This window comes from Theropithecus gelada, chromosome 19, assembly GCF_003255815.1.
Source record: "Theropithecus gelada isolate Dixy chromosome 19, Tgel_1.0, whole genome shotgun sequence".
NCBI classification, from domain to species: Eukaryota; Metazoa; Chordata; class Mammalia; order Primates; family Cercopithecidae; genus Theropithecus; species Theropithecus gelada.
This window is the reverse complement of record NC_037687.1, coordinates 43353933-43380745: the sequence shown is the minus strand read 5'-3', so window position 1 is coordinate 43380745 and position 26813 is coordinate 43353933. Positions and strand designations below refer to the sequence as shown.

At 42.4% G+C, this 26813-nt stretch overlaps 1 protein-coding gene across 4 annotated transcripts in view; it reads right to left on the bottom strand.

Moving 5' to 3' along the window:
* Positions 1-26813, bottom strand: part of ZNF529 (zinc finger protein 529) — a 50547-nt gene that overhangs the window by 4730 nt on the left and 19004 nt on the right. The window contains exons 3-6 of one of the 4 annotated variants that reach the window (XM_025368365.1): positions 23397-23504; positions 22597-22656; positions 6077-6170; positions 4959-5085 (exon numbers count right to left, since the gene is read on the bottom strand). In XM_025368365.1, coding sequence (XP_025224150.1) covers positions 4959-5085; positions 6077-6170; positions 22597-22610 — 235 coding nt within the window. In that variant the 5' untranslated portion in view covers positions 22611-22656; positions 23397-23504. The remainder of the gene's footprint in view (positions 1-4958; positions 5086-6076; positions 6171-22596; positions 22657-23396; positions 23505-26813) is intronic. The other 3 variants (XM_025368366.1, XM_025368368.1, XM_025368367.1) reach the window with 3 other exon arrangements.

Sequence of the window (26813 nt, the reverse complement as noted above, 5' to 3'; positions counted from 1 at the left end):
TGGCGGGCGCCTGTAGTCCCAGCTACTCGGGAGGCTGAGGCCGGAGAATGGCGTGAACCCGGGAGGCGGAGCTTGCAGTGAGCTGAGATTCGGCCACTGCACTCTAGCCTGGGCTACAGAGCCAGACTCCGTCTCAAAAAAAAAAAAAAAAAAAAAAAAAAAAAAAAAAAAAAAAAAAAAAAAGAAAGAAAAGAAAAAGAAGCTCTCTGCTAAATAACTGTTGGGTCAATGTGGAAATGTAATTGAAATCACAAAGTTTGTAGTGAACCATGATGTTGAAAACATTTCTAACTGATATCTATGGAACATAAATATATTTGTCTCATAAAAAGTAAAAACTTAAATGCTTGTTTTTAAAAAAAAAAAAAGAGTAAAAATAACCAATGTATATATCCTACTAAAGACAAAAGAACAGTGACCTAAAGAAAAGGTGAGAAATTAGCAAACAATCACAACGTGATGAAAACATACACAAAATGTTATAAGACTCCTATGCTAATAAAGCTGAAAATGTAGTCTAATGAATTAATTTCTTGGTAAAGAGATATTTAAAAACAACCCAAAAAGCAATAATAGTTGGAAAAACATTCCTGGAATGAGATAAAATTTTCTTTTTTTGTTTTTTTGAGACGGCGTCTCGCTCTGTCGCCCAGGCTGGAGTGCAGTGGCCGGATCTCAGCTCATTGCAAGCTCCGCCTCCCGGGTTTACGCCATTCTCCTGCCTCAGCCTCCCGAGTAGCTGGGACTACAGGCGCCCGCCACATCGCCCGGCTAGTTTTTTTGTATTTTTTAGTAGAGACAGGGTTTCACCGCGTTAGCCAGGATGGTCTCGATCTCCTGACCTCGTGATCCGCCCGTCTCGGCCTCCCAAAGTGCTGGGATTACAGGCTTGAGCCACCGCGCCCAGCCGGAGATAAAATTTTCAAACACTCACTCCATGAAACAGAAGAACAATAACCATGCCTTATTGTCCTTGTTATTGAAATAAACCAGGTAATAAACCAGGAATCCTAGAACAAAGGCCTGGATCATGATCTAGACCCGGGGAGGTATGAGATGTACCCTGTAATGTTTTGTCAGAAAGAAGAAAGTTTTACAACAGTGGGTCACATCAAAGGGACACAAAAATAGCTTGAGGGAGCTAAAATGCCACCATTTTGACAATACAAGAGTCAAATGAAGGGAAAAAAGTTTATGTACTGCAACATGCTAAACTAAACAAAACCAGAAAAATGCACTCATATCCAATTCAATGCCTGGGTCTGGGATAGGAAGGGTATGGAATGAGCCTTGGATAAGCTTTTGACAAAAAGTGACAAGAAATTCAAAGGTTAAAGGATAAAGCCAAAGCGCACAGAAATCACCATAAGAAACATGGTATCAGTATATCAAAATTTCATCCAGGCCGGGCGCGGTGGCTCAAGCCTGTAATTCCAGCACTTTGGGAGGCCGAGACGGGCGGATCACGAGGTCAGGAGATCGAGACCATCCTGGCTAGCACGGTGAAACCCCGTCTCTACTAAAAATACAAAAAAAAAAAAACTAGCCGGGCGACGTGGCGGGCGCCTGTAGTCCCAGCTGCTTGGGAGGCTGAGGCAGGAGAATGGCGTGGGCCCAGGAGGCGGAGCTTGCAGCGAGCTGAGATCCGGCCACTGCACTCCAGCCTGGGTGGCAGAGCGAGACTCCGTCTCAAAAAAAAAAAAAAAAAAAAAAAAAAAATTTTCATCCAATATTCATACTGCTGGACATCAAAAATCAGACTCTGGTGGGCTAATGTATACTGAACATCAATAAACATAATGAGACATAATAGAAGGTATGAAAAATTCTAGTGCACCATTTGAGGTGGCTACTTATTTACAGTAATATAAAAGATATAATAATAATAAAAACAGCCTCTTTGCCTTTCCCATTAGAATTACAAAAGTTTACCAAAGAACATGACAGCAACTAACATAAAAGGAATGACAAACTGAAACACATTGATTCCAATGAGGACTTCCAAATGCAAAAACATTAGGTGAATCACTGAAAAGGAACTGTATAAAATGCCAAATTAAGACCAGAGAGATTGGTTTCTGACCACACTGTCTGAATTAGCTCTTTCTCCCTCATTCTCTACCCCTTTATTCTTACACATACTGTTATATATATTCTCTACTTGTTTATTATACATCTCAAGAACTAGTATGTCAGTTCCATGGCAGCAGGGTCTGTATTGGTCTTGTTCACTATTGTACTGATATCTGTCTCAATGTAGACACTAAATAAATATTGAGGATATGAATGAGCATTTGTTTATGGTCAATATACACATACATAAGTCTAAATACAAGAGGAACTGGAAAACGGTGGCATTGAAGAAGATCTTAATTTCCTTCTCCAAGTGCCAGGCTTTTAAAAAAAAAAACAAAACCAAAAAAACAGTCTGGGCCAGGCGCGGTGGCTCACGCCAGTAATCCCAGCACTTTGGGAGGCCGAGGTGGGCGGATCACGAGGTCAGGAGATAGAGACCATCTTGGCTAACATGGTGAAACCCCGTCTCTACTGAAAATACAAAAAATTAGCTGGGCATGGTGGTGGGCACCTGTAGTCCCAGCTACTTGGGAGGCTGAGACAGGAGAATGGCGTGAACCTGGGAGACAGGACTTGCAGTGAGCCGAGATTGTGCCACTGCACTCCAGCCTTGGCAACAGAGCAAAACTCTGTCTCAAAAATAAAAAATAAAAATAAATAAATAAAAACCCACAAGCTTTTGAAGGGATTTTCCCAACAGAATCCCAGGGGCTCATCTCCTGGACCAGATGGGCTTTGTGCTTTGGCAATGACTTTCTATCCCTCAGTGGCCATCACTCACCTGGCCCTGTCTTCCTTCACATCTCATAAACTCTATAGAGCAACTTCCCTTCCTACAATAAGGTGATCCCAATTGGATCAGAAATGGAAGACTGCTTACAACAAAGAAATGTAACAATGTATTTTTTTTATTATAACCAATTTTTAAAATACAGCTTTGAGAATTGGTTAAAGTTTTACTAAATAAAATCAAAATTATATGAAAAAGACAGAAAAAAGAATTGTGAGGGAATTGGAAAAACATTCACCTTAGAGTAACCACAGAATTATCACGTATAAAGAGACTAGACAGGTAAGGAAAGGTCTTATGTTATTTAAACCCATACTAATTCTTTGTCTGGAGAAGCAGTGTAACAGTTAAAAATACTGTCTTTGGTGCCAGATTGCCTGGGTAGAAAGCCTTCCTCTGTAATTACGTGGCTGTGGAGCCTTTGCAGAAGTGCCTAAATACTCTCTGTTGTAAGCAACCTCTTCTGTACAACAAATTATTGTATTACAAACAGCACTTATGTCACAGAGTTATTGTAAGAATTAAACAAGTCATTTTTTTTTTGAGATGGAGTCTTGCCCTGTTGCCCAGGCTGGAGTGCAGTGGCGCGATTTCAGCTCACTGCAACCTCCGCCTCCCGAGTTCAAGCAGGTTCAAGCAATTCTCCTGCCTCAGTCACCTGAGTAGCTGGGACTACAGGCACACGCCACCATGCCCGGCTAATTTTTTTCTATTTTAGTAGAGACGGGGTTTCACTGTGTTGCCCAGGCTGGTCGTGAACTCCCAAGTTCAGGCAATCTGCCCGCCTCAGCCTCCCAAAGTGCTGGGATTACAGGCATGAGCTACCACGCCTAGCCACGAGCCAATTATTTAAAGTGCTTAGGACGGGGCCAACTAGAAGGCAAGAACTATGGAAGCTGAGAGGAAAGTAAGTAACTTTCTGAGCTATTAAAAGGTCCTTGGTGGAATACTAATTTAATGTTAAATGCAACGTTCTTTAGCCATAAAGCAGGTGGGAGGAAATGAATATGAACTGTTTATCAATCCTTCAATATATAAATTGTAGAGATTCTTTTAACAATCATAAGAAATCAGGACACACGGTATCTTAAAAGTTCTCCCAGAAGGTGGGTAAGAATATAAAGTATTTATAGCAATTCCGACCTCAAACACAATGTACGGGTTGCACATCCCTAATCTAAAATCTGAAATTCAATTACAAAATCCAAAACTTTCTGAGCACTGACATGATGCCACAAGTGAAATATACATAACTACTTAACACAAACTTGGTTTCATGCACAAAACTATTAAAAACATGGTATAAAATTGCCTTCAGGCAACTTTATATGTGTATAAAGTGTACATGAAACATAAATGAATTTTGTGTTTCAATTTGGGTTCCATCCCTAAGATGTCTCATTATGTATATGCAGATATTCCAAAATCTGAAAAAAATCCCAAATCCAAAACACTCTCAACCCAAGTATTTTGGATAAGAGATACGCAACCTGTAATGTCTCAATGATATGCTGTACGTGTTCCATAAGTCAAATCCAGCTCCTTGGTATCAAGGAAGGTAGAAATTATATGCAGGGCCTGAGAAGGTAAGAATATCATGAAGAATGTTAAATACTGATAGAGATGTCATTTGCAACACAACAACACTGAAAGCATGCCTTTGGAATCAGAAGTTCACCTAGTTTCTTAAAACATAGCCTTGAGGCCGTCGCAGTGGCTCATGCCTGTAATCCCAGCACTTTGGGAGGCTGAGGCAGGCGAATCACGAGGTCAGGAGTTCAAGACCGGTCTGGCCAGTGTGGTGAAACCCTGTCTCTACTAAAAATACAAAAAATTAGCTGGGTGTAGTGGCGGACGCCTGTAATCCCAGCTACTCGGGAGGCTGAGGCAGGAGAACTGCTTGAACCTGGGAGGCAGAGGTTGCAGTGAGCCAAGATCATGCCACTGCTTTCCAGCCTGGGTAACAAAGTGAGACTCCATCTCAAAAACAAAACAAAACAAAATGAAAAACAAAATACAGCCTTGAGTTCACTGAATATCAGCTGATAGTCTAGAGTGTATATTCTAAGTTATTGGAGGCAGACAAATTTACCCAGTGAGAGTAAGTTGCTGTAGTTCTCCATCATCACATCCCAGTACAAGTTCCTCTGAGCAGAATCCAGATATTCCCATTCCTCCTGAGAGAAGTTGATGACCACATCCCTGAGTGTCACCAGTTCCTGAAACAACAAACCCGTACATTACAGGTAAAATTTAAGGAAATATTTTTGAGAAAAGGGCAAGATGAATTGCCTTATTGCAAGGGGACTGGACAGTAAACAAGGAGGCCAGGAGAAGACTGTGACACGGGAAGTAAGGAAATTAGTGCTTCCAAACCAGACTATCATCTTTAAAGACTCCCTTTGATCCACTGAAATCTTTCTGCATACTTATGGGATCTCTTATTTAGCCAACCATGTCTGGAAATTAATAACCAGTTTACAAATTAAGAGAAGTACTATATACAAGCACATTTCATGCTATGTGCCTGCCTCATGAATCATCAATAAATGTAAGTTTCTATACCCTCATTCCCCTGTACAGGAGAAAAATATCTAACTTTGAAAATGGGGTGTGAACAAAATTAAAGATTTCTTGTAGCTCCAAGTTCATTACTATGTGACATATTATGTCACATTATATAATACAATTTATTACTTCTAGCAACAAAGTTTTAGTAAGTGTTTTTTAGTGGCTACAGAGTAGTTTTCTTGCTAAAAATTTAACAGCCTTAATTATACTGCAATGTTTAGGTTAGACAAGGTCTTCTCCAATTCTGCACCTACAATCATCATCATTTTATATGACCTGAGGCCATTCAACATCAAATCCAATCTACCTGGAAACTCAAGTCTGTGGAGAAGGTCAGAGTATGCCCAATTGTCAAACAGATCCATCTGCTTTTTCCCTATCCAAGATATGACAAGGAAAAGTACAGGGATTCCACTTCTGCTTTATATCTGCTCTTGACAAAGGACTGAACACACAGGAGTGTTGAACATTCTTTGGAGAATAGAGAGGCACACAGGAGGGACACTACGCTGTTAGACTCCAGCCCTTACTAGAAAGTGAAAAAGTATGGGGTTGTGGTGCAGGTTCTTTGACAGAGGTGTGTGGTAGGAAGAATCAGAAAAAAGAAATATCACAAAGAAAAGAGAAATAGTAACTTACATGGTCCATGGTTAGAACTGTAAAGAACTGGTCAGGGAATTCCACTTCTGGCATGACAGCATGAGGAGCTCCATGGACACGATCCCCAATGAAACTGTAAAAATTATTTTTTAAAAAATAACCACAATTTAAAGTCTCTGGAAATGGTGCTACGAATGTACAGCAAATGAAGAAACATTAGTTTACGAAAATCTCCAAAAACATGTTAAGAACTCTGAGAGTCTGGACTATGTGAACCAAACCTGAGCCCTCCATTGTCCATTCTGTCTTGGTGAGAAAGACTCCACTCCAGCTAGGATAGCCAAGGGCATGGGGCTTCTTCGCCACTTCTCAACCCTTGCCCCAGTCGGATAGCTATCTTCCTAGGTGGGGTAAGACATCATCACTTTTCACTCTGCCCCAGTTACCTACCTGTTGCATAGCTGAAGAATGAAGACTCCCTTCCTCTGCCTCGCCCCAAAACATGAAATGTAGGCTTTAACTTGGATGTGGTACTGCTGAGCATACTTAGGTTCCAATTGCTGTGCCCTGGCTCCTGGGGCAGGTGTTCCATGCCCAAACAGGCAAGCCAGGGAGACCTGGCTGCCGCCCCATCTGCCATCTACCAAGCACTCAGCTCCTAAAGCAGGGGAATCACTTAGGGAGATGCATGCCATTGTCCATACCTCCAGCACTAGAACAGTGGCTGTGGCTCTGAGATTTTGTCCAGGGAAAGAAGTGGGCCATAGAACAGAGTTCTGTATTGCTCCTCAAAGGAACTGAATTGACTTGCAACAGAATGTGGAGAAATTTAAACCTAAGGGCAATGTCAAAAACTGAAAATTTTGGTGAAGGGCAATTGGGAGGAGGTTGATAGATTAGAGGTGTATGTTATACTATAGGGTGGTTTGTTTGCCAGACAGAAACTGAGAGACCACCTGGGAAGAGACATTCTATTGTCAGAACAAATCTCAAACACTGACCTCAAGAAAGCCCCAGTTTGATTATATTAGCCTGTGAAGCAACATATACTCCTGGGCACTTACGAAAGCAATACTGCCATTAAGTTGCAATCGGTGGTGCTAACAGCTGGGGGTGGTCAGGGAGATGCTCAAAGACAGCCCTGTCAAAACCACTATCATCTAATGCTGTCTGTAAAAGTAGGCAAGGCTGTACTCTAATGAGCAACATCAGGGATTTTACACCATGGTGAGAATAGACTTCACTAAAACAATCCAGAGTCCATTCTCATGCTGCTATAAGGATACACCCAAGACTAGGTAATTTACAAAGGAAAGAGGCTTAATTGACTCACAGTTCTGTATGGCTGGGGAGGCCTCAGGAAACTTACAATCATGGCAGAAGGCACCTCTTCACAGGGTGGTAGGAGAGAGAATGAGAGCCGAGCTAAGGGGGAAGCCCCTTATAAAACCATCCGATCTTATGAGAACTCACTCACTATTAGAAGAACAGTATGGGGGAAACCACTCCCATGATTCAATCATTTCCTCTTGGTCCTGCTCTTGACATGTGGGGATTATTACAATTCAAGATGAGTTTCGGATGGAGATACAGAGCCAAACCATATCACCGTCACTAAGCAAGTAAATAAGCAAGTACCAATAACAAGCCCTGAGGCAGAGGGTGTGGACAAAAGTACTGGAGTTCCAACAACTGTCTATAAAATCCACTTTCCACAAACAAGAGACAGGCAAAGAAACAGGAAAGTATGATTCACACACTGGAAAAGAAGCCCACAACAGAAACTGCTTGTGAGAGCAACCAGATTTAACAGGCAAAGACTTCAAATTATAAACAGGTAAAGACTTCAAATTATACATTATAATATATATTCAAATAGATAAAGGAAACCATAAAGAAGTAAATGTAGGTATGATCATAATGTTGCATCAAAAGGAGAATATCAACAAAGAGATACAAATTATCAATAATAAACATGGAAATTCTGAAGTTACAAAGTATAATAACTGAAATGAAATTTTCACTAGAGGACTCAATAGTAGATATGAACTGGCAGAAGTATTAGCAAAGTTGAAGACAGATTAATAGCAATGGTGTAATCTGATGAACAGAGAGAAAACGAGACAAATTAACATCTCAGAGAAATGTGGGACCCCATTAAGCACACTGCTATAAACAGGAGTACCAGAAGAGAGATGAGAGAGAAAAAAAGCATTTAAAATTTACAAAGAAATAATGAATTTAAAATTCCCAAATTTATTGAAAAACATTAAACTGCACATCCAGGAAGCTCAACAAATACCAAGCAGGATAAATGCATAGAGATCCAAACATAGATGCATCATTATAAAAGCACTGAAATCCAAAGAAAGAAATGGAGAAAATCTTGAAAGCAGTAAAAGGAAACTGCAGGCTAGAAGTGAAACTAATACAGAAGTATTAACTGCTGATTTCTCATCAGAAAAAAATGAAAGCCAGAAGGCAGTGGGATGACATATACAAAGTACTCACATACACAAAATCCTTCAACCCAGAATCCTAAATCCATCAACATGCAAAAAAATGAAGTGACCCCCCACCTCACACCACTTACAAAAATTAACTCAAAATGGATTAAAGACTTAAATATAAGGCCTGAAACTCTAAAAATCCCAGAAGAAAACATAGTGAAGCTCTTGACATTGGTCTTGCAATGATTTTTAAAAATATAACACCAAAAGCACCTGAAACAAAAGCAAAAACAAAGAAATCAAATCAAATTAAAAAGCTTCTATAAAATAAAGGAAACAATTTAAAAAGTGAAATGACATTCTACAGAGTGGGAGAAAATATGTGCAAATTATATATCTGACAAGGGGTTAATATCTAAATATATAAGAAATTCATTCAACTCAATAGCAAAAAAAAAAAAAAAAATCCAACTAAAAAATGAGCAAAGAACCTGACAGACATTTTTCCAAAGAAGATATACAAATGGTCAACGGGTATATAAAAAGGTGCTCAATATCACTAAACATCAGGGAAATGCAAATCAAACCGCAATGAAATATCACCTCACACCTAACAGGACTGCTATTATCAAAAAGACAAGAAAGAAAAAAAATGTTGACAAGGATATGGAAAAAAGGGAAGCCTTGTACACTGTTGGGGATGTAAACTGGTATGATCCTTCTGAAAAAGAGTATGGAGGTTCCTCAAAAACTTAAAAATGGAACATTCATACAATCCAGCAATCCTGCTTCTGGCTATACGGCCAAAAGAAATGAAGTCAGTAACTTTTTTCCACCTGCACCGAGACGGAGTCTTGTTCTTTCGCCCACGGTGGAGTGCAGTGCTGCAGTCTCGGTTCATTGCAACCTCTGCCTCCAGGGTTCTAGCAATTCTCCTGTCTCAGCCTTCCGAGAGGCTGGGATTACAGGTGTGTGGCACCATGCCCGGCTACATTTTGTATTTTTAGTAGAGATGGGGTTTCACCATATTGGCCAGGCTGGTCTCGAACTCCTGAGCTCATGATCCACCCACCTTGGCCTCCCAAAGTGCTGGAATTACAGGCGTGAGCCACCACGCATGGCCAAAGTCAGTAACTTGAAGAGATATTTGCAGTCCTTGTTCATGGCAGCATTATTCACAATAACCAAGGTATGAAAACCTAAGTGTCCCTCAATGGGTGGACAGATAAAGTGTGCTTGTATGTGTGTGTATATACATAAGTATGTGTCAATTATGTATCAGTAAAACAAAGGGGGGTGGTTATCCTTTTTTTTTTTTTTTTTTTTTTTTTTGAGACGGAGTCTCGCGCTGTGTCACCCAGGCTGGAGTGCAGTGGCGCAATCTCGGCTCACTGCAAGCTCCGCCTCCCAGGTTCACGCCATTCTCCTGCCTCAGCCTCCGAGTAGCTGGGACTACAGGCGCCCGCCACCACGCCCGGCTAGTTTTTTGTATTTTTAGTAGAGACGGGGTTTCACCATGTTAGCCAGGATGGTCTCGATCTCCTGACCTCGTGATCCGCCCGCCTCGGCCTCCCAAAGTGCTGGGATTACAGGCTTGAGCCACCGCGCCCGGCCGGGGGGTGGTTATCCTTATGCAGCAAACCTATATTTCAAAACTTAAGACCATTTCAAAACTTAAGATGAAAAGACATTTCCAGATAAAAACTGAATTTACTGCTAGCTGACTGACCTTAAAAAGTACTCAAGGAAGCTCTTTAGGCTGGTGATCCCAGGTAGTAATAAAAATCCATATGAAAAAACAAAGAGAAGAGGCCGGGCGTGCTGGCTCACACCTATAATCTCAGCACTTTGAGAGGCTGAGGTGGGAAGATCACCTGAGATTGCGAGTTCGAGACCAGCCTGATCAACATGGAAAAACCTGGTCTCTACTAAAAATACAAAATTAGCCAGGTGTGGTGACACATGCCTGTAATCTCATTTACTTGGGAGGCTGAGGCAGAAGAATCACTTGAACCCAGGAGGCAGAGGTTAAGGTGAGCCGAGATGGTGCCAAGGCACTCCAGCCTGGGCAACAAGAGCGAAACTCTGTCTTAAAAAAAAAAAGAGAAGCAAGGCAATTTTATGTAATTGTAAATGACAGTATACATATATATCTCTTCTCCTCTTAACTGATAGACAAATTTTATGAAACAATGTGTATATTATGTATTATTGGGCCCATAACATACAGAAATGTAATATATTTGCTAATAATAACACAAAGAAGGCAGGGGAAAGCAAAGTTGTACTGGGCTAAGGAAATGAATCCAGATGGTAACTCCAATCCGGATTATCTGGACCTCATGAGGAGAACCCAAAGTGAGAAATCAGACTGACAAAATAAAAGTTATAAATGTATAAAAGTTCTCCTCATTTTTTTTTTTTTTTTTTTGAGACGGAGTCTCGCTCTGTGGCCCAGGCTGGAGTGCAGTGGCCGGATCTCAGCTCACTGCAAGCTGCGCCTCCTGGGTTCACGCCATTCTCCCGCCTCAGCCTCCCGAGCAGCTGGGACTACAGGTGCCCGCCACCTCGCCCAGCTAGTTTTTTGTATTTTTTTTTTAGTAGAGACGGGGTTTCACTGTGTTAGCCAGGATGGTCTCGATCTCCTGACCTCGTGATCTGCCCGTCTCGGCCTCCCAAAGTGCTGGGATTACAGGCTTGAGCCACCGCGCCCGGCCATTTTTTTTAAAACATAGATTTATTTAATGTAAAAATTACAACGATTGGTTGAGTTCGAAACATCTGTAGATGTAATGTGAAGACCTATATTACTACAAGAGAAGATAAAAGGAAATAAGAGTTATATAGGAGTAACATTTCTCTATCTCACTTGAATTAAGCCAATATAAATCAGAAGCTGTTTCTGAAGTAAGATATTTGCCAGAATAAATCTCTAAGCAGCAAAGTGTTCAGAGTGCTGCTCGGTTTCTCTTAACTAGAGTAAAATGTGAGAAGAAACAATACAAAGATGGGATTTATAACATGGAAGCAAAACATAGAGATTTGAAAATTCTCAGCCTGAGCATGTAAATCAAAAGACATTTAGGAAAGTAAACCAAGGGTGTGACCAAGTGACTTTTTGGTAAGAGTGTGGCTAGAAAGAAGCCAGATGCTTTTCATCATGACAACAGGAGAATGAATCCAATGGCACTTCAGAGAGCTTCAAGGCTGCTCCTCCCATCACAGGCCCAGCGTGCGAGGGCCGAGGGCCTTGAAGGCAGGATAGTTTCAAGGGAAGAGTCTAGAGCACTCATGGGGCTTGCTGCCCGGGGCTGCCTCAAGTCTCTGCCCCTCCCATCCCAGCACAGTGCTCCTTGGCTGCCCTAGTTGTGGCTCCAGTGGGCCCAGGTGCAGTTTAGTCCCGGCTCTGGAGGGCAAAGTGGTGAACCTCAGCATCTACATGCTGCTGATTTTGCAAGTGTGCAGAGTGCACAAGATGTAGAAGCACGGCATCCTTCAAAGAGATTTTTCTTTTTTGAGACAGAGTCTCACTCTGTCGCCCAAGCTGGAGTGCAGTGGTGCGATCTAGGCTCACTGCAACCTCCACCTTCTGGGCTCAAGCAATTCTCTTGCCTCAGCCTCCTGAATAGCTGGGATTACAGGTGTGCCATGCCTTGGAGAGCCCCAGGGCCTAGACAGAGACCCACTACAGACGCAGAGCCACTGCAGACAGTCCCCCCTACGGCAATGTCCAGTGGAGTCATAGAGACTGTGCCATTCCCCAAACCCTAGACCTGTAGAGCCAGCAGAATGCAACATGGGCCTGGGAGAGCCAGTGGCACCTGACTCCAACCCAAGAGAGCTGCAGTATGAACTGTGAACACCAAAGCCCTGGTGGCAGGGTCCCTTTGGGCCTTTGGGGTCCAACCCCCATCCCAGTGTGTCTGGAACATGTGACAAGGAGTCAAAGATGATTATTCTCCAGGCTTAAGGTTTACTGTTATTTGCCCTGTTCAGTTTTGGACCTACTTGGGACCAGTGACCCATACTTTCTTATCTGTTTTGAAATAGAAATGCTTGTCCTGGCTGGGCATGGTTGCTCACGCCTGTAATCCCAGCACTCTGGGAGGCCAAGACAGGCGATCACCTGAGGTCAGGAGTTCAAGACCAGCCTGACCAACATGGAGAAACCCCGTCTCTACTAAAAATACAAAAAAATTAGCCGGGAATGGTTTACGCATGCCTGTAATCCCAGCTACTTGGGAGGCTGAGGTAGGAGAATTGCTTGAACCCGGGAGGCGGAGGTGGCGGTGAGCCAAGACTGCACCACTGCACTCCAGCCTGGGCAAAAAGACTGAAACTCTTGTCTCAAAAAAAAGGGGAAAAAAAGAAATGCCTGTCTTATGCATCACTGAATTTTGGAAGCACGTAACTAGTTTGGTGTCACAGGTACGCAACTAGAGAGCAATTTGCCTCAGGATGAATCATCACATGATATAGATATCAAGATGAGACTCTGCCCTTTAAGTTGACTTTAAAGTTTATGCTGAAATGAGTTTTAATACTTTGGGGGCTATTGGAATGAAATGAATGTATTTTGTATGTGAGAAAGACATGAATATGGGGGGAGGGGGTCCAGGGGCAGAATGTAACATGTCCTCTCCAAAATTCAGATGTTGCCAATGTGATAGTATTAGAAGGTGGAGCCTTTAAGAGGTGATGAGGGCTCCTCCCTTTGTGAATGGGATTACAGCCTTCATAAAAGAGGCTCAATGCAGACTTCCTTGTCCTTCTCCCTTTTGCATGTGAGGACACACGTCCTTTCTGGAGGATGCAGCATCAAGGCACCCTTGGAAGAAGACGGTTGAACCTGATGATGCCTTGATCTCGGACTTCATAACCTCCAGAACTGTGATACATTTCTGTTCTTTATAAATCAGGTATTTTCTTATAGCAGCACAAACAGACTAAGAAAGTTGTCTATGGGTGACTCAGCTGCAAAGCTGCAAGCAGATTGAGAGTAAGACGACAGAAACAACAGTCAAGCCGAGAACCAAATCAGGAACACAATCCCGTTTAAAATTACCACTAAAAGAATAACATACCTAAGAATACAGCTAACCAGGGAGGTGAAAGATCTCTACAATGAGAACCACAAAACACTGCTCAAAGAAATGAGATGACACAAATGGAAAAACATGGTAGGAAGAAACAGTATCATTAAAATGGCGATACTGCCCAGGGCAATTTATAGATTCAATGCTATTCCTATCAAACTACCAAGGACATTCTTCACAGAACTAGAAAAAGCTATTTAAAAATTCACATGGAACCAAAAAAGGGCTTGAATAGCCAACGCAATCCTAAGCAAAAAGAACAATGCTGGTTGCATCACATTACCTGACTTCAAGCTATACTACAAGGCTACAGTAACCAAAATGCAATGGTCTTGGTACAAAAACGGACACACAAACCAATGGAATAGAATAGAGGACCTAGAAAGTCACGCACCTACAACCAAGTGATCTTTGACAAAGTCAACAAAAATAAGCAATGAGGAAAGGACTCCCTATTCAATAAATGGTGCTGGGATGACTGGCATATGCAGAAGAATTAAAGTGGACCCGTACCTTTCAACATATACAAAAATTAACTCACGTTTGATGAAAGGCTTAACTAAAAATCCGAGAAGAAAACCTAGGAAATACCCTTGTAAACATCAGCCTTGGCAAATAATTTATGACTAATTCCTCAAAAGCAACTGAGACAAAACAAAAATTGGCAAATGAGACCTAACTAAAGAGCTTCCACTCAGCAAAAGGAATTATCAACAGAGTAAACACCTCCCTACAGAATGGGAGAAAATATTCACAAACTATGCATTTAACCAAGGTCTAATATCCAGAATCTACAAGGAATTTAAACAATTCAACAAGCAGAAAACAACCCCACTCAAAGTGGGTAAAGGATATGAACAGACCCTTCTCAAAAGACATACAAGCAGTCAACAAACACACTTTTTAAAATGCCCCACACCACTAACCATCAAAGAAATGCAAATCAAAACCACAATGAGTTAGCCATCTCATATCAGTCAGAATGGTTGTTAAAAAGTCAAAATGGGCCGGGCGCGGTGGCTCAAGCCTGTAATCCCTGCACTTTGGGAGGCCGAGACGGGCGGATCACGAGGTCAGCAGATCGAGACCATCCTGGCTAACATGGTGAAACCCCGTCTCCACTAAAAAATACAAAAAACTAGCTGGGCGCGGTGGTGGGCGCCTGTAGTTCCGGCTACTCGGGAGGCTGAGGCAGGAGAATGGTGTAAACCCGGGAGGCGGAGTTTGCAGTGAGCTGAGATCCGGCCACTGCACTCCAGCCTGAGCGACAGAGCGAGACTCCGTCTCAAAAAAATAAATAAATAAATAAATAAATAATAAAAAATAAAAAGTCAAAATGAACAGATGTTGGTGAGGTTGCGGAGAAAAGGGAATGCTTATACACTGTTGGTGGGAGTGTAAATTAGTTTAGCCACTGTGGGATGCAGTTTGGAGATTTCTCAAATAACTAAAAACAGAACAACCATTTGACTCAGCAATCCCATTACTGGGTACATACCCAAAAGAAAATAAATCATTTTACCAAAAAGACACATGCACTCATGTTCATCACAGCACTATTCACAATAGCAAATACACAGAATCAACCCAGGTGCCCTCAACAGTGGCTTGGATAAATAAAATGTGGTATACATATGCCATGGAATACCATACATAAAAAAGAACAAAATCATGTCCTTTGAAGCAACATGGGTGCAGCTGCAGGCCATTATTCTAAAAGCATTAATGCAGAAAAAGAAAATAAAATACTGCATGTTCTCACTGCTAAGTGGGAGCTAAACACTGGGTACAGAAAGACATAAATATGGGAACAATACAACTACTAGAGACAGGAGGAAGGGAGAGAAACAAGAGTTGAAAAACTATTGGGTACTAGGTTCACTACCTGGAAGACAAGATCAATTGTACCCCAAATCTCAGCATCATACAATATACTCATGTAACAAACCTGCAAATGTACCCCCTGAATCGAAAATAAAAGTTGAAAAAAGAAACCAAAAACAAAAATGAAGGAGAAACTAAAACATACCCAAGTAAATAAAAACTGACGAACATCATTTGAAGACACGCCATAATAGAAAAGCTAAGGGGGCCCTGCAAGTTGGAATAAAAAGACAGTAGAAAGTAACTCAAAGCCACGTACAAAAATGAAGAACAGGCTGGGCGCGGTGGCTCACGCCTGTAATTCCAGCACTTTGGGAGGCCAAGGTGGGCAAATCACAAAGTCAGGAGTTCAAGACCAGCCTGGCCAACACAGTGCTAGCTGGGCATGGTGGCAGACGCCTATAATCCCAGCTACTCAGGAGGCTGATGTAGGAGAAGTGCTTGACCCCGGAGGCGGAGGTTGCAGTGAGCCGAGATCGTGCCACTGCACTCATGCCTGGGTGACAGAGTGAGTGAGACTCAGTCTCAAAAAAACAAACAAACAAAAAAAAAGCAAATACAAAAGTCTATCGCATCTTGGGCTTGTAGGTCCTTTTAATTTCCCCAATATGATTTATAAGACTAATGAATGCATAAAACAGTCATTACAAACCAATGTTAAAGGGTACACAATGTATAAAAATGTAATCTGTGACAAAACAACATGAAAAGGAGCAGAACTGTATAGGAACAAGTTTTGGATATACTATTAAAGCTAAGGAGTGTGCAACAGTTTTGACTCAACAAGTCTGGAATTTTGTTTGTTTGAGACAGGATTTCACTCTTTCGCCTAGGCTGGAGTGCAGTAGTGTCTGGAATGTTTAAACCCTGCTTATTCCAAAGAAAGTTCTAGCCCTTGACTAACACCTAGAAGATAAATTCTGGCCCCCGGAATAGCCAGCTCTTATTAATTTTAATGTGATCCTTTCACTAGTGGTAAAACAACAACAACAACAACACTTTTCTGAGTTGTGTGAGTCCATCTAGCAGTCAGTGAACCTGAAAGTGGTCTTGGAGTTCCCTGACCAAAGTCTATTAATTCAAACCAGTTATTTGTAAATGTAAAATATTCACTGTAATCTCCAGAACACATGCTAAGAAAACAATCAGATTATATAAAAGAAATGACAACGGAATTAAAATGGTACAGTACAATAAGTCAATTAAAAACAAAAGGAGGCCAGGCATAGTGGCTCATACCACCAATCCCAATACTTTTGGGAAGCTGAGACAGGCAGATCGCTTGAGCCCAGGAGTTCAGGACCAGCTTGGCCAACATGGTGAAACCCTGTCTCTACCAAAAATACAAAAAAATTAGCCAGGCATGGTGGTGCTTACCTGTGGTCCCAGCTGTTGGGGAGGTGGGGGGTTGGGGGGTTGGGGGCTGGAGCTAGGGTGGGAGGATCACTTGAGCCCAGGAGGTTGAGGCTGCAGTGAGCTGTGATTGCACCACTGAACTCCTGCCTGGGTGATGGAGTGATACCTTGTGTCAAAAAAACCAAAAAAACAAAAAAAAGGGCCAGGCCTGGCGGCTCATGCCTGTAGTCCCAGCACTTTGGGAGGCCAAGACAGATACATCACCTGAGGTCAGGAGTTCGAGACCAGCCTGGCCAATATGGTAAAATCCCATCTCAACTAAAAATACCAAAATTAGCCTGGTGTGGTGGCAGGCACCTGTAATCCCAGCTACTCGGGAGGCTGAGGCAGAAGAAGCGCTTGAAGGAGGTGGAGGTTGTAGTGAGCCAAGATCACGCCACTGCATTATAGCCTGGGCAACAGAGCGAGACTCTGTCTCCAGAAAAGAAAAAAAAATTCATATGACATTGCAAGAGATTCAGAATAGCCAAAACAAAGCTGGAAGACTGGTATTTCCCAATTCAAAACTGACTATAAAACCACAGTAATCAAGACTGTGGGGCACTGAATATGGATAGATATATTGATCAATGGAATAGAACTGAGTGGAAATTTAAACCAGTGTAACTAGGGTCAAGTGATTTTTGACAAGGTTGCCAATCTAGTGAAATCGAGGAAAACAGTCTTTTCAACAATGGTGCCAGGAAAATTGAATATCCACATGCAAAAGAATGAAATTGCATAATTCCTTAACAACACATAAGAAAAGTAACTGAAAACAGATCAATGACCCAAATATAACAGCTAAAACTATAAAACTCTTAAAAGGAAATGCAGGGGTAAGTCATCATGAACTTGTATTTGGCAATGGATTCTTTTTTTTTTTTGAGATGGAGTCTCACTCTGTCACCCAGACTGGGGTGCAGTGGCGCCGTCTCGGCTCACCGTAACCTCCACCTCCCAGGTTCAAGTGATTCTCCTGCCTCAGCCTCCCGAGTAGCTGGGATTACAGGTACCTGCCACCATGCCTGGCTAATTTGTTGTATTTTTAGTAGAAGACGGGGTTTCACCATGCGTGCCAGGCTGGTCTCAAACTCTTGACCTCAAGTGATCCACCCACCTCTGCCTCCCAAAGTGCTGGGATTACAGTCTGAGCCACCGCATCTGGCCTATATTTGGCAATGGATTCTTAAATGATGACACCAAAAGCACAAGCAGCAAAAGAAAATTTTGATAAATTAGGATTTATCAAAACCAAAAGCTTTTGTGCATCAAAAAGTCATTATAGAAGAAACTGGTAAGACAGCCTGCACAATGTAGAAAATATTTGCAAATCATATATCTCACAAGCATTTAACATCCAGAATACATAAAAACTCCTACGACTCAGCCCAACAAAAAGACAAAGAGCCCAAGTTAAAAACTGGCAAAAGACTTCAGTAGACATTTCTTCATAAAAGATGAACAAATGGCCAACAAGTACATGGAAAGATGCTCAAAATCATTAGACATCAGGAAAATAATAACAGAACCATGAGAATAACATCAGCAAGATGGCATTTGAGGAAGCTTCAATTCCCTATTCTCTATTGAAACATTTAAAAAACAACTAGAGACTAGCTAAAATATCTTTGTAAGGGTCTGGAAATCACTCAAAGACCGTAACTATCAAACAAATGCCCAGTCAAGAGAAAGCCACTTCAAAATGGTAGTGACTTTGTTTATTATGTTACTGGTGCCCTTAATCCATCTCTAGCGTAGCCTGGAAGAAGCAGCCCAGTTCCCATTTCCCTCCTTCAGGCCAGAAGGAACAAAGCAGAGCTTATTTGGAACATGTTAATCTGTCTGCGGGCTCCTTGAGGTACTGAGGTACTGGTTTCCATTTTGTCTGATTTTTTTTTGAGATGGAGTCTCGCTCTGTCATGCAGGCTGGAGTGCAGTGGCGTGATCTCGGCTCACTGCAACCTCCTTCTCCTGGGTTCAAGCAATTCTCCTGCCTCAGCCTCCTGTGCAGCTGGGATTATAGGCACCTGCCACCACATCTGGCAAAATTTTGTATTTTTAATAGAGATATTTTAATAGAGAGTTTCACTATGTTGGCCAGGCTGGGCTCGAACTTCTGACCTCAAGTGATCCGTCTGCCTCGGCCTCCCAAAGTGCTGGGATTACAGGCGTGAGCCACTCTGACTTTTGAGTTTTGACATGTAAAAAGCTGCACAGCTCAGATCTCAGGCAGGTAAAAGCCACAAAGGTCAGTGGGTACTGTGGTGCATCAAAGCTAAAACACTATTAAAACTAGAAATAAGTGCAGCAGCACTGCAGGATATAAGATCAATATGCAAAACTCAATGATATTTTAATTGCCTGGACACCTGTGGATACTTGGAGCAAACAATTACCGGTGGAAAATATAATGTAACATCAACGGCCTAAAAAGCAAGGATGAGACCCTACGGAAATTAAGGCATTTGAAAGCAGTTATGCATATTGGGGAAACTGGTAAAAGCACATACACAGGTGCAAGCACAGGCACGCTACAGACCCAGGAAAAACATAAGACTTTAGACTTTCACCCTGAGATGATCCCAAGGCTCTAATTAGTGAAGATCTTCTCCAACGGTCTGCAAAAATTAGGAGAAGTAGCAGTTTCTTCAAATGCCCAATTTTCAATAAAAGACTGCAAGGCATACAAAGACACAGGAAAACAGGGTCCCATCAAAGGAGCAAAATAAATTACCGTTGAAGAAACAAAAGCATTGGAGCAAATAGAAAAATACTTTGTAAAAACTGTCTTAAATATGCTTATAGAGCTAAAGGAAAACTGAAAAAGAACTAAAAAGGAAATCGGGAAAATGACATATCAACGAAGAGAAACAAATTATTTTTTAAAAAACTGGCTGGGTATGGTGGCTTATGCCCGTAATCCCACCACTTAGGGAGGCTGAGACGGGCAGATAACATGAGGCCAGGAGTTCCAGACTAGCCTGGCCTACATAGTGAAACCCTGTCTCTAATGGAAAAAAAAAAAAAAAAAATAGCTGGGTGTGGTGGTGCACAGCTGTAGTCCCAGCATCTCGGGAGGGTGAGGCATGAGAATTGCTTGAGCCTGGGAGGCAGAGGTTGCAGTGAGCTGAGATCACACAACTGCACTCCAGCCTGGGTGACAGGGCAAGACTCTGTTGAAAAAAAAAAAGAAGAAGAATTGGTTTAGAGTGCTCAAACCCTGTACATTCCAAAGAATAGTCCTTGACCAGCTCCTGGGAGATAATCTCTGAGCAATTAAGAGTATCCTGCCTGATAAGAGAGTCTATGTATATCTGAGGTCTTACCCATGCCAGATAGCTTTTGTAACAATGTGGTTTATGATAAATACCTGTACAAATCTGACTTCTGGATAGGCTTGACTAAGTAGCTAAGGTCAGTGCACAGAACCTTCATGCCCACATGACTTATCCTCAATAAAAACCCCAGACACGGGCCAGGGCAGTGGCTTACACCTGTAATTCCAACACTTTGGGAGGCAGAGGCAGGTGGATCACTTCAGCCCAAGAGTTCAAGAGCAGCTTGGGCAACATGGCAAAACTCCATCTATACAAACAATGCAAAAATTAGCCAGGTGTCGTGGTGTGTGCCTGTAGTCCCAGCTACTCGGGAGACTGAGGTGGGAGGATCCCTTGAGGCCGGGAAGTAGAGGCTGCTGCGGTGAGGTGTGACCACACTACTGCATTTCAGCCTGGGCGGGAGAGCGAGACCCTATCTCAAAAAACAAACAAACAAACAAACAAAAAACCCCACGAGACCACAAGAAAACAAAGCAAAACAAAAAACCCTGGAAACCATGGCTTAGGAGAACTTCCTTGGTTGACCATGCTTCACATCTATATTCACACACTGTTGCTGGGAGAATCAGGTGCTGCCTGTGCAACTGCACTGGAAGCTTGCATCTGGTTTCTCCCGATCTTTGCCCTATGCAACTTTTCCCTTTGCTGATTTTAATGTGCACCTTTTCATTGTAATGAGCAATAACCATGAGCATAACAGCTTTTCTAAGTTCTGTGAGTCCTTCTAGCAAATCATCGAACCTAAGACAGTCAAATTGCCTTAAGTTAATAGAACATTTGCAAATCTGGCTTTTAAAAAATTCATTTCAAGTGCCCATCAAAGTTAACTTTATATTTTCATTGTTCTTGATTTACAGAAAATGTATAGGGAATACTAAGAATCTTCACAAACCAGCTTTTTTCTTCCCTTGCAGATAAGGACTTAAAGTGCCAGGCCTTTATTACATTCTCTAGGGTTATGTCCATATTAATGTATCCAGGCTTCACAAAGACCTAAAGCACTGATATAATTATTGTCTACATTCTATAACAAGAAACTGTAAAGTGGAAAAATGAGTAACTATTAACCCCTTTGAAATGTAGTGTGAACATATAACTGAATTTTAAATTTTTTTCTCTTTTCCTAAGCTAATTAACACAGGATTACATTTAATTTTAATTTTAATTTAAATACAAAAGCAATATAAATGTTTTTCTATTAAACGCAACTTTATTGTGTTGGGAGGACTATAATTCCCCTTAAACACTGAAAATTTAGCATCCAAACTGACACATGCAATAACAATAAAACATACACCAGATTTTGAAAACTTGGTATAAAGATATGAGTGTAAAGTACTTCAGTGTATTCATATCATTACATGTTGAAATAATATTTTGGATATATTGGTTTAAATAAAATACAATACCAAAATTAACTTCAGCTGTTTCTTTTCCTTTTTAAAATGTGTTTAAAGCTGGGCACAGTGGCTCACGCCTGTAATCCTAACACTTTGGGAGGCTGAGGTGGGTGGATCACTTGAGGTCAGGAGTTTGAGACCAGTCTGGCCAACATGATGAAACCCCGTCTTCTACTAAAAATACAAAAATTAGCCAGGCATGGTGGCGAGCGCCTGTAATCCCAGCAACTCGGGAGGCTGAGGCAGAGGTTGCAGTGAGCTGACATCGTACCATTGCACTCCAGCCTGGGCAACAAGAGTGAAATTCCGTGTCAAAAAAAAAACAAAAACAAAAACAAAAAAACAACTGTCTAATGGAAATTTTTAAATTACCTAAGTGGCTTTATATTATATTAGTATTAGACTGTGCTGCTTTAGACTCAAACACCACTGTATCAGGCTGCCTCTCACCATCTACACCAATATGTTGTCTGAATCAGTCACACTGCCAAATCTCAAACAAGATTTGGTTGTCACCACTTAAATCCCCTCATGAATGTTCTGGAAAAACTCCCTGCCCTTGTTGACATAGCCTTCTCTGCACAAAACTCCTATCATATTCCTAGATGTCTCCAAAGCTAACTTTGTCACTTACTGATTAATACCTACCATCTCCTATCTTGCTTTGTTTGCAAATCAAGTCTATAAATAAGATCAAAGGTATCTAGTGTGCTATTCTACTTAATCACTCATCTCCTCCTTAACAAATTACATTCTAAAAAAATGTTTTAACTTCTCCCAGAGTTGTATTTCTTTACCATAAGAATCCTTTGGAAAAAAAGAAGCACATGGGGGAATTGAATGATTTACCTAATGGGTATGTGGATATTCAATGAAAAGGAAATGGGCATTTGGAAAGTCACTGGAGGACAAGGGGACCCATCTCTACGGTCTTCTTGTTAATTGGGAAGGGAAGGCTAAGGGACAGGTAAATGAAGAAAAAAGTAAACTAACCTTGAGCTGGCCATTAGTACCAATGCTGTCTTCCACTTCAGGGGGCCTTCACTTGCAGAACTACATAACCAAGAGGGAGAAAGGACTCATGACATCCTGGACTGGTTAAATAAGAATACACCGTTCACCACCAGAAAAGCCCATCACACACAACAAACACATCCAGATCGAAGAGGGAAACTAGAATATTGTCGACTCCGCCCTGTATCCGAGAAAAAGGTACGACCAAGGCCTAGAGGTGTACTCTTTAAGTTCACAGCAGTTTCCAGGGGACACAGCTCAGGAAATACTGTAGTTCTTTAATGTATAAATGGCCTCCAAATTCATGCAAGGGGAGTTATCCCAGGAATGAATACTACACCTATGCCTTCCCCTTTCCCAAGAAACTTCATTTATCTATCGTATCTATCTATCATTTATCTATCTTCTACATATCTGTCTAATCTATCTATTTATATGCGTGTGTGTGTGTGTGTGTGTGTGTAAGACCTCACGAAGAGATTACATCACAGACATCCCAGAGTCAGAAAAATGACGCTTTACCCAAAACAAACTCCTACAGGCTCATGGAAAAAAAAAAAGCCTCTACGCCGTTCACACTTATAGTTGGTCAGTCACAACAGTGCTGTCACACGATCACATTACCATAGACCAGGGTCACACGATAGGCCCCGCCCCTACTCACCGTCCCATGAGCCCGATCAAAGAGCACCCACGGCACACACTAGGGTCTCGTCACACACACACACATACATACACACACACACCACAATGACGCCATAACAAGCAACAGCACCAGCAACCATCGTCCGCAGCTCCCGCGTACAGAGGCCTGAGGCCCCCGGCTCCACGTGGACTGACCTCGCCTGGCAGCGCCCGGACACTTCACCGCAAGCTCCTCCCGCAGCCTGCCCGAGTCAGGCTTACCTCAATAACCAAAACACCGGAAAGAGATGCAAAGGTCAAAGTTCATCCGCGGGCCTGTGGGAAACGTAGTCCAACAACGAAAGGGCCCTGAAGCTGAAGCCGAGCCCGTTGGCCGCAGGGGCCGCACCAGGCCATAGACTCCTGGAGTTTCCGGGTGCGTAGACCCTTTCCCTCGGCGGAGGCTGCGGCTGCGCGTCTTCCCGGCGCGGAAGAGGCGGCTGGTGGTCCCCGACGGCAAGGTGAGGTAGAGGCAGTAACCGGGAACCCAGGCTGGGAGGGCAGAATGAGGAACAGGAAGTTGGGGCGAGGGTGACCGTGAGGGAGGTGGGGGGCTGCGGAAGTCTAGGTGGCCCCTACCTCACCTCTGGAAAGAACCGGAAGCCCGAGCTGGGGAGGGTGAAGGGAGTCGCGGACCGGCTGCACAGCGGAGGAGAAAACCCGGACCCCAAGCTAAGGGAGGCCGAAGAGGGAACTGGAGGGCCGGGCTGGGAAGGCCTGAAGCGGGTACCGGCTTTAGGCTGGGGAGGGTCGAACGGAGAACTCGGAGCCTGAGTCGGGCGAGGTTTTGCTCTACTCTGGCTTTTAAATGTGGGGGCTTCAGGATGTGATCCGTGGTCGTGAACCGGAGGGTGACTTGGAGTTTTTGTCCGTTTTGCACCATGAGAAAGCCCCGGAATGGAATCTGGCAGGTAGCGGAGGCTCAGTGTGTGTGTGTCCGCCCTAGTGCGTGTTATACACTGTTGACGAAAAGACTCAAACTCTAAAGTATTTGAAGAGACTTATTTTGAGCTAAATATGAGTGACCAGTGGCCGGTGGCACAGCCCTCAGAAGATCTTGAGAATCTGTGCCCAGGGTGGTCGGGATTTATGTGGTTTTATACCTTTTAGGGAAACATGAGACACCAATTAAATACATGTAAAATGTATATTGATTCCCTCCGAAAAAGCGGGACAACTGGAAGGTGGGTGGCCTTCCAGATCATAGATAGATTCAAAGATTATTTGATTGACAATGGGTTGAGAGTTATTAACGTAAGACTTAGGATAGCAAGTAGCAGGCTTCACACATAAAAGAGTATAAATGTTTCTTTTCAGACGTGGGGTCTTTTTTTTATCAGTAATTCCAAAATGGAGGAGGGTATAATGAGGCATGTCCGACCAGCCCGCCACCCGCCTTTCTATCATGACTTTACTAGTAGTTTTTCAGGTTAGGAATGCCCTGGCCAAGAGGAGGAGTCCATTCAGATGGTCTGGGGGTGCTTAGGATTTTATTTTTGGTTTACAACACCAGCAGCACCGGAAAGTTTGCTGGTGTCCTTTGCAGTTTCAAAGTAGAGACAGCCATAGTTCTGATTTGTGTCACTGTAACTGTCAGTTCCGGAATTCCATATTTCTCCTTTACCCTAATGTCTGCGAGATTTCATGTGTAGTTCAGTTTTCTTTTTCTGAACAGCACTACATTGTGCAAATAGACCACAATTTGTGTAGTCATTTTTCTGTTGTTGAACATTTGGCAGGTTTTATACATTATGAATAAAGCTGGCACTTTTCTATTTCTCCTGGGCAAATATTTAGAAGAAAAGTTGCTGGGTAATTGGTAACTTTACATTTAACTTTCCAAGAAGCTGATGAGCCTTTTAGAATAATTAGTTGTGATTTGTGGTGTGAGATTGTGTAACTGGAGTAAGTAGTTTCTGAGTTTGCTTTGCTATGTTCGTATGGAATTATGAGATGGGCTCAGCAGGGTTGTGAATGTCATGTAGGGTCCATAGGATTGTGGCTTTGTGGAGTAGGTGAGATCACAGGAAACAATGTGTCTGTACTAATTGTTGTTTATCATGGTTTTGTGTGTACATTCCATGATAACTGAAAATGGATCACTATGTAAGTGATGTTAATGACTGAAGAACTCTGTGTGTGTGGTGTATGTCATTTTGCTTGCAGAATTATGATAGTTTCTAATAAGTAAAATAGCATAAGCATTGGAAACTAAGAGGTAAAATTATAATTTCTAGATGACAGGGTTGCAGTAGCTGAAAACATCATACAAACTAAATCCAATATGTTGAAATGAGGAGGACTCCATATGTAGCACAGAAGAAAAATACTTTCATCCCTACCACTTTCAACAGTTATATAGATTTGAGGTTCCCTCCCACACACTACCCACCGCCTGCTTGTCCCTGGATGAAACTGGGGGTGATTTAATGCCCTCCTAAATCACTCTAAGCCAAGTAAAAGTACTTGAAATACTAAAAATCACAAGGTCAGCCTTGTAGTAATTAAACTAGTCATTTTCTGATTAAAGTGTTTACTGTAAAAATCAAATTTCAAACTTCATTTAAAAGAAAAATTTCTTTAAACTGTCTGGAGCCAGCCGGGCGCGGTGGCTCAAGCCTGTAATCCCAGCACTTTGGGAGGCCGAGACGGGCGGATCATGAGGTCAGGAGATCGAGACCATCCTGGCTAACCCGGTGAAACTCCGTCTCTACTAAAAAATACAAAAAACTAGCCGGGCGAGGTGGCGGGCGCCTGTAGTCCCAGCTACTCGGGAGGCTGAGGCAGGACAATGGCGTGAACCCGGGAGGCGGAGCTTGCAGTGAGCTGAGATCCGGCCGCTGCACTCCAGCCTGGGCGACAGAGCGAGACTCCGTCTCAAAAAAAAAAATAAATAAATAAATAAATAAACTGTCTGGAGCCTACAGTGTAATTACTTTCTTCTCTACTTCCCCAACCTGTATTACTAAATAGTTACTATCTAGCATAATGATTAATTAATATTTAATTGTAAATGTTTATTAGTTAACTAGGCAGGTTTAACCAAGTTATAGAAACTCTAAAGTAAGAGGTTTCACATGGTTTTTTTGTTTTTCTTTTCTTTTTTTGAGATGGAGTCTCACTGTCACCCAGGTGGGAGTGCAATAGTGTCGTCTCCGCTAACTGCAACCTCCGCCTCCCGGGTTCAAGCGATTATCCTGCCTCAGCCTCCCGAATAGCTGGCATTACAGGTGCTTGCCACCACGCCTAATTTTTGTAGTTTTAGTAGAGACAGGGTTTGACCACGTTGGCCAGGCTGGTCTCCAAAGTGCTGGGATTACAGGCGTGAGCCACCGCACCCAGCCTCATGTGGCTTCTTTTGACTCCCTTCTTTCTATGTTGTTCACATTTAAAAAAAAAAGAATCCAAAACAGCAAGGGTCCTTTTCTGCAAATTATAAAAGCTATGGCTGAGAATGTTTCTTCTCTCCTTTCTGAAATAGTCTTTCTCCCAGGATATCTGAGCATTTGCCT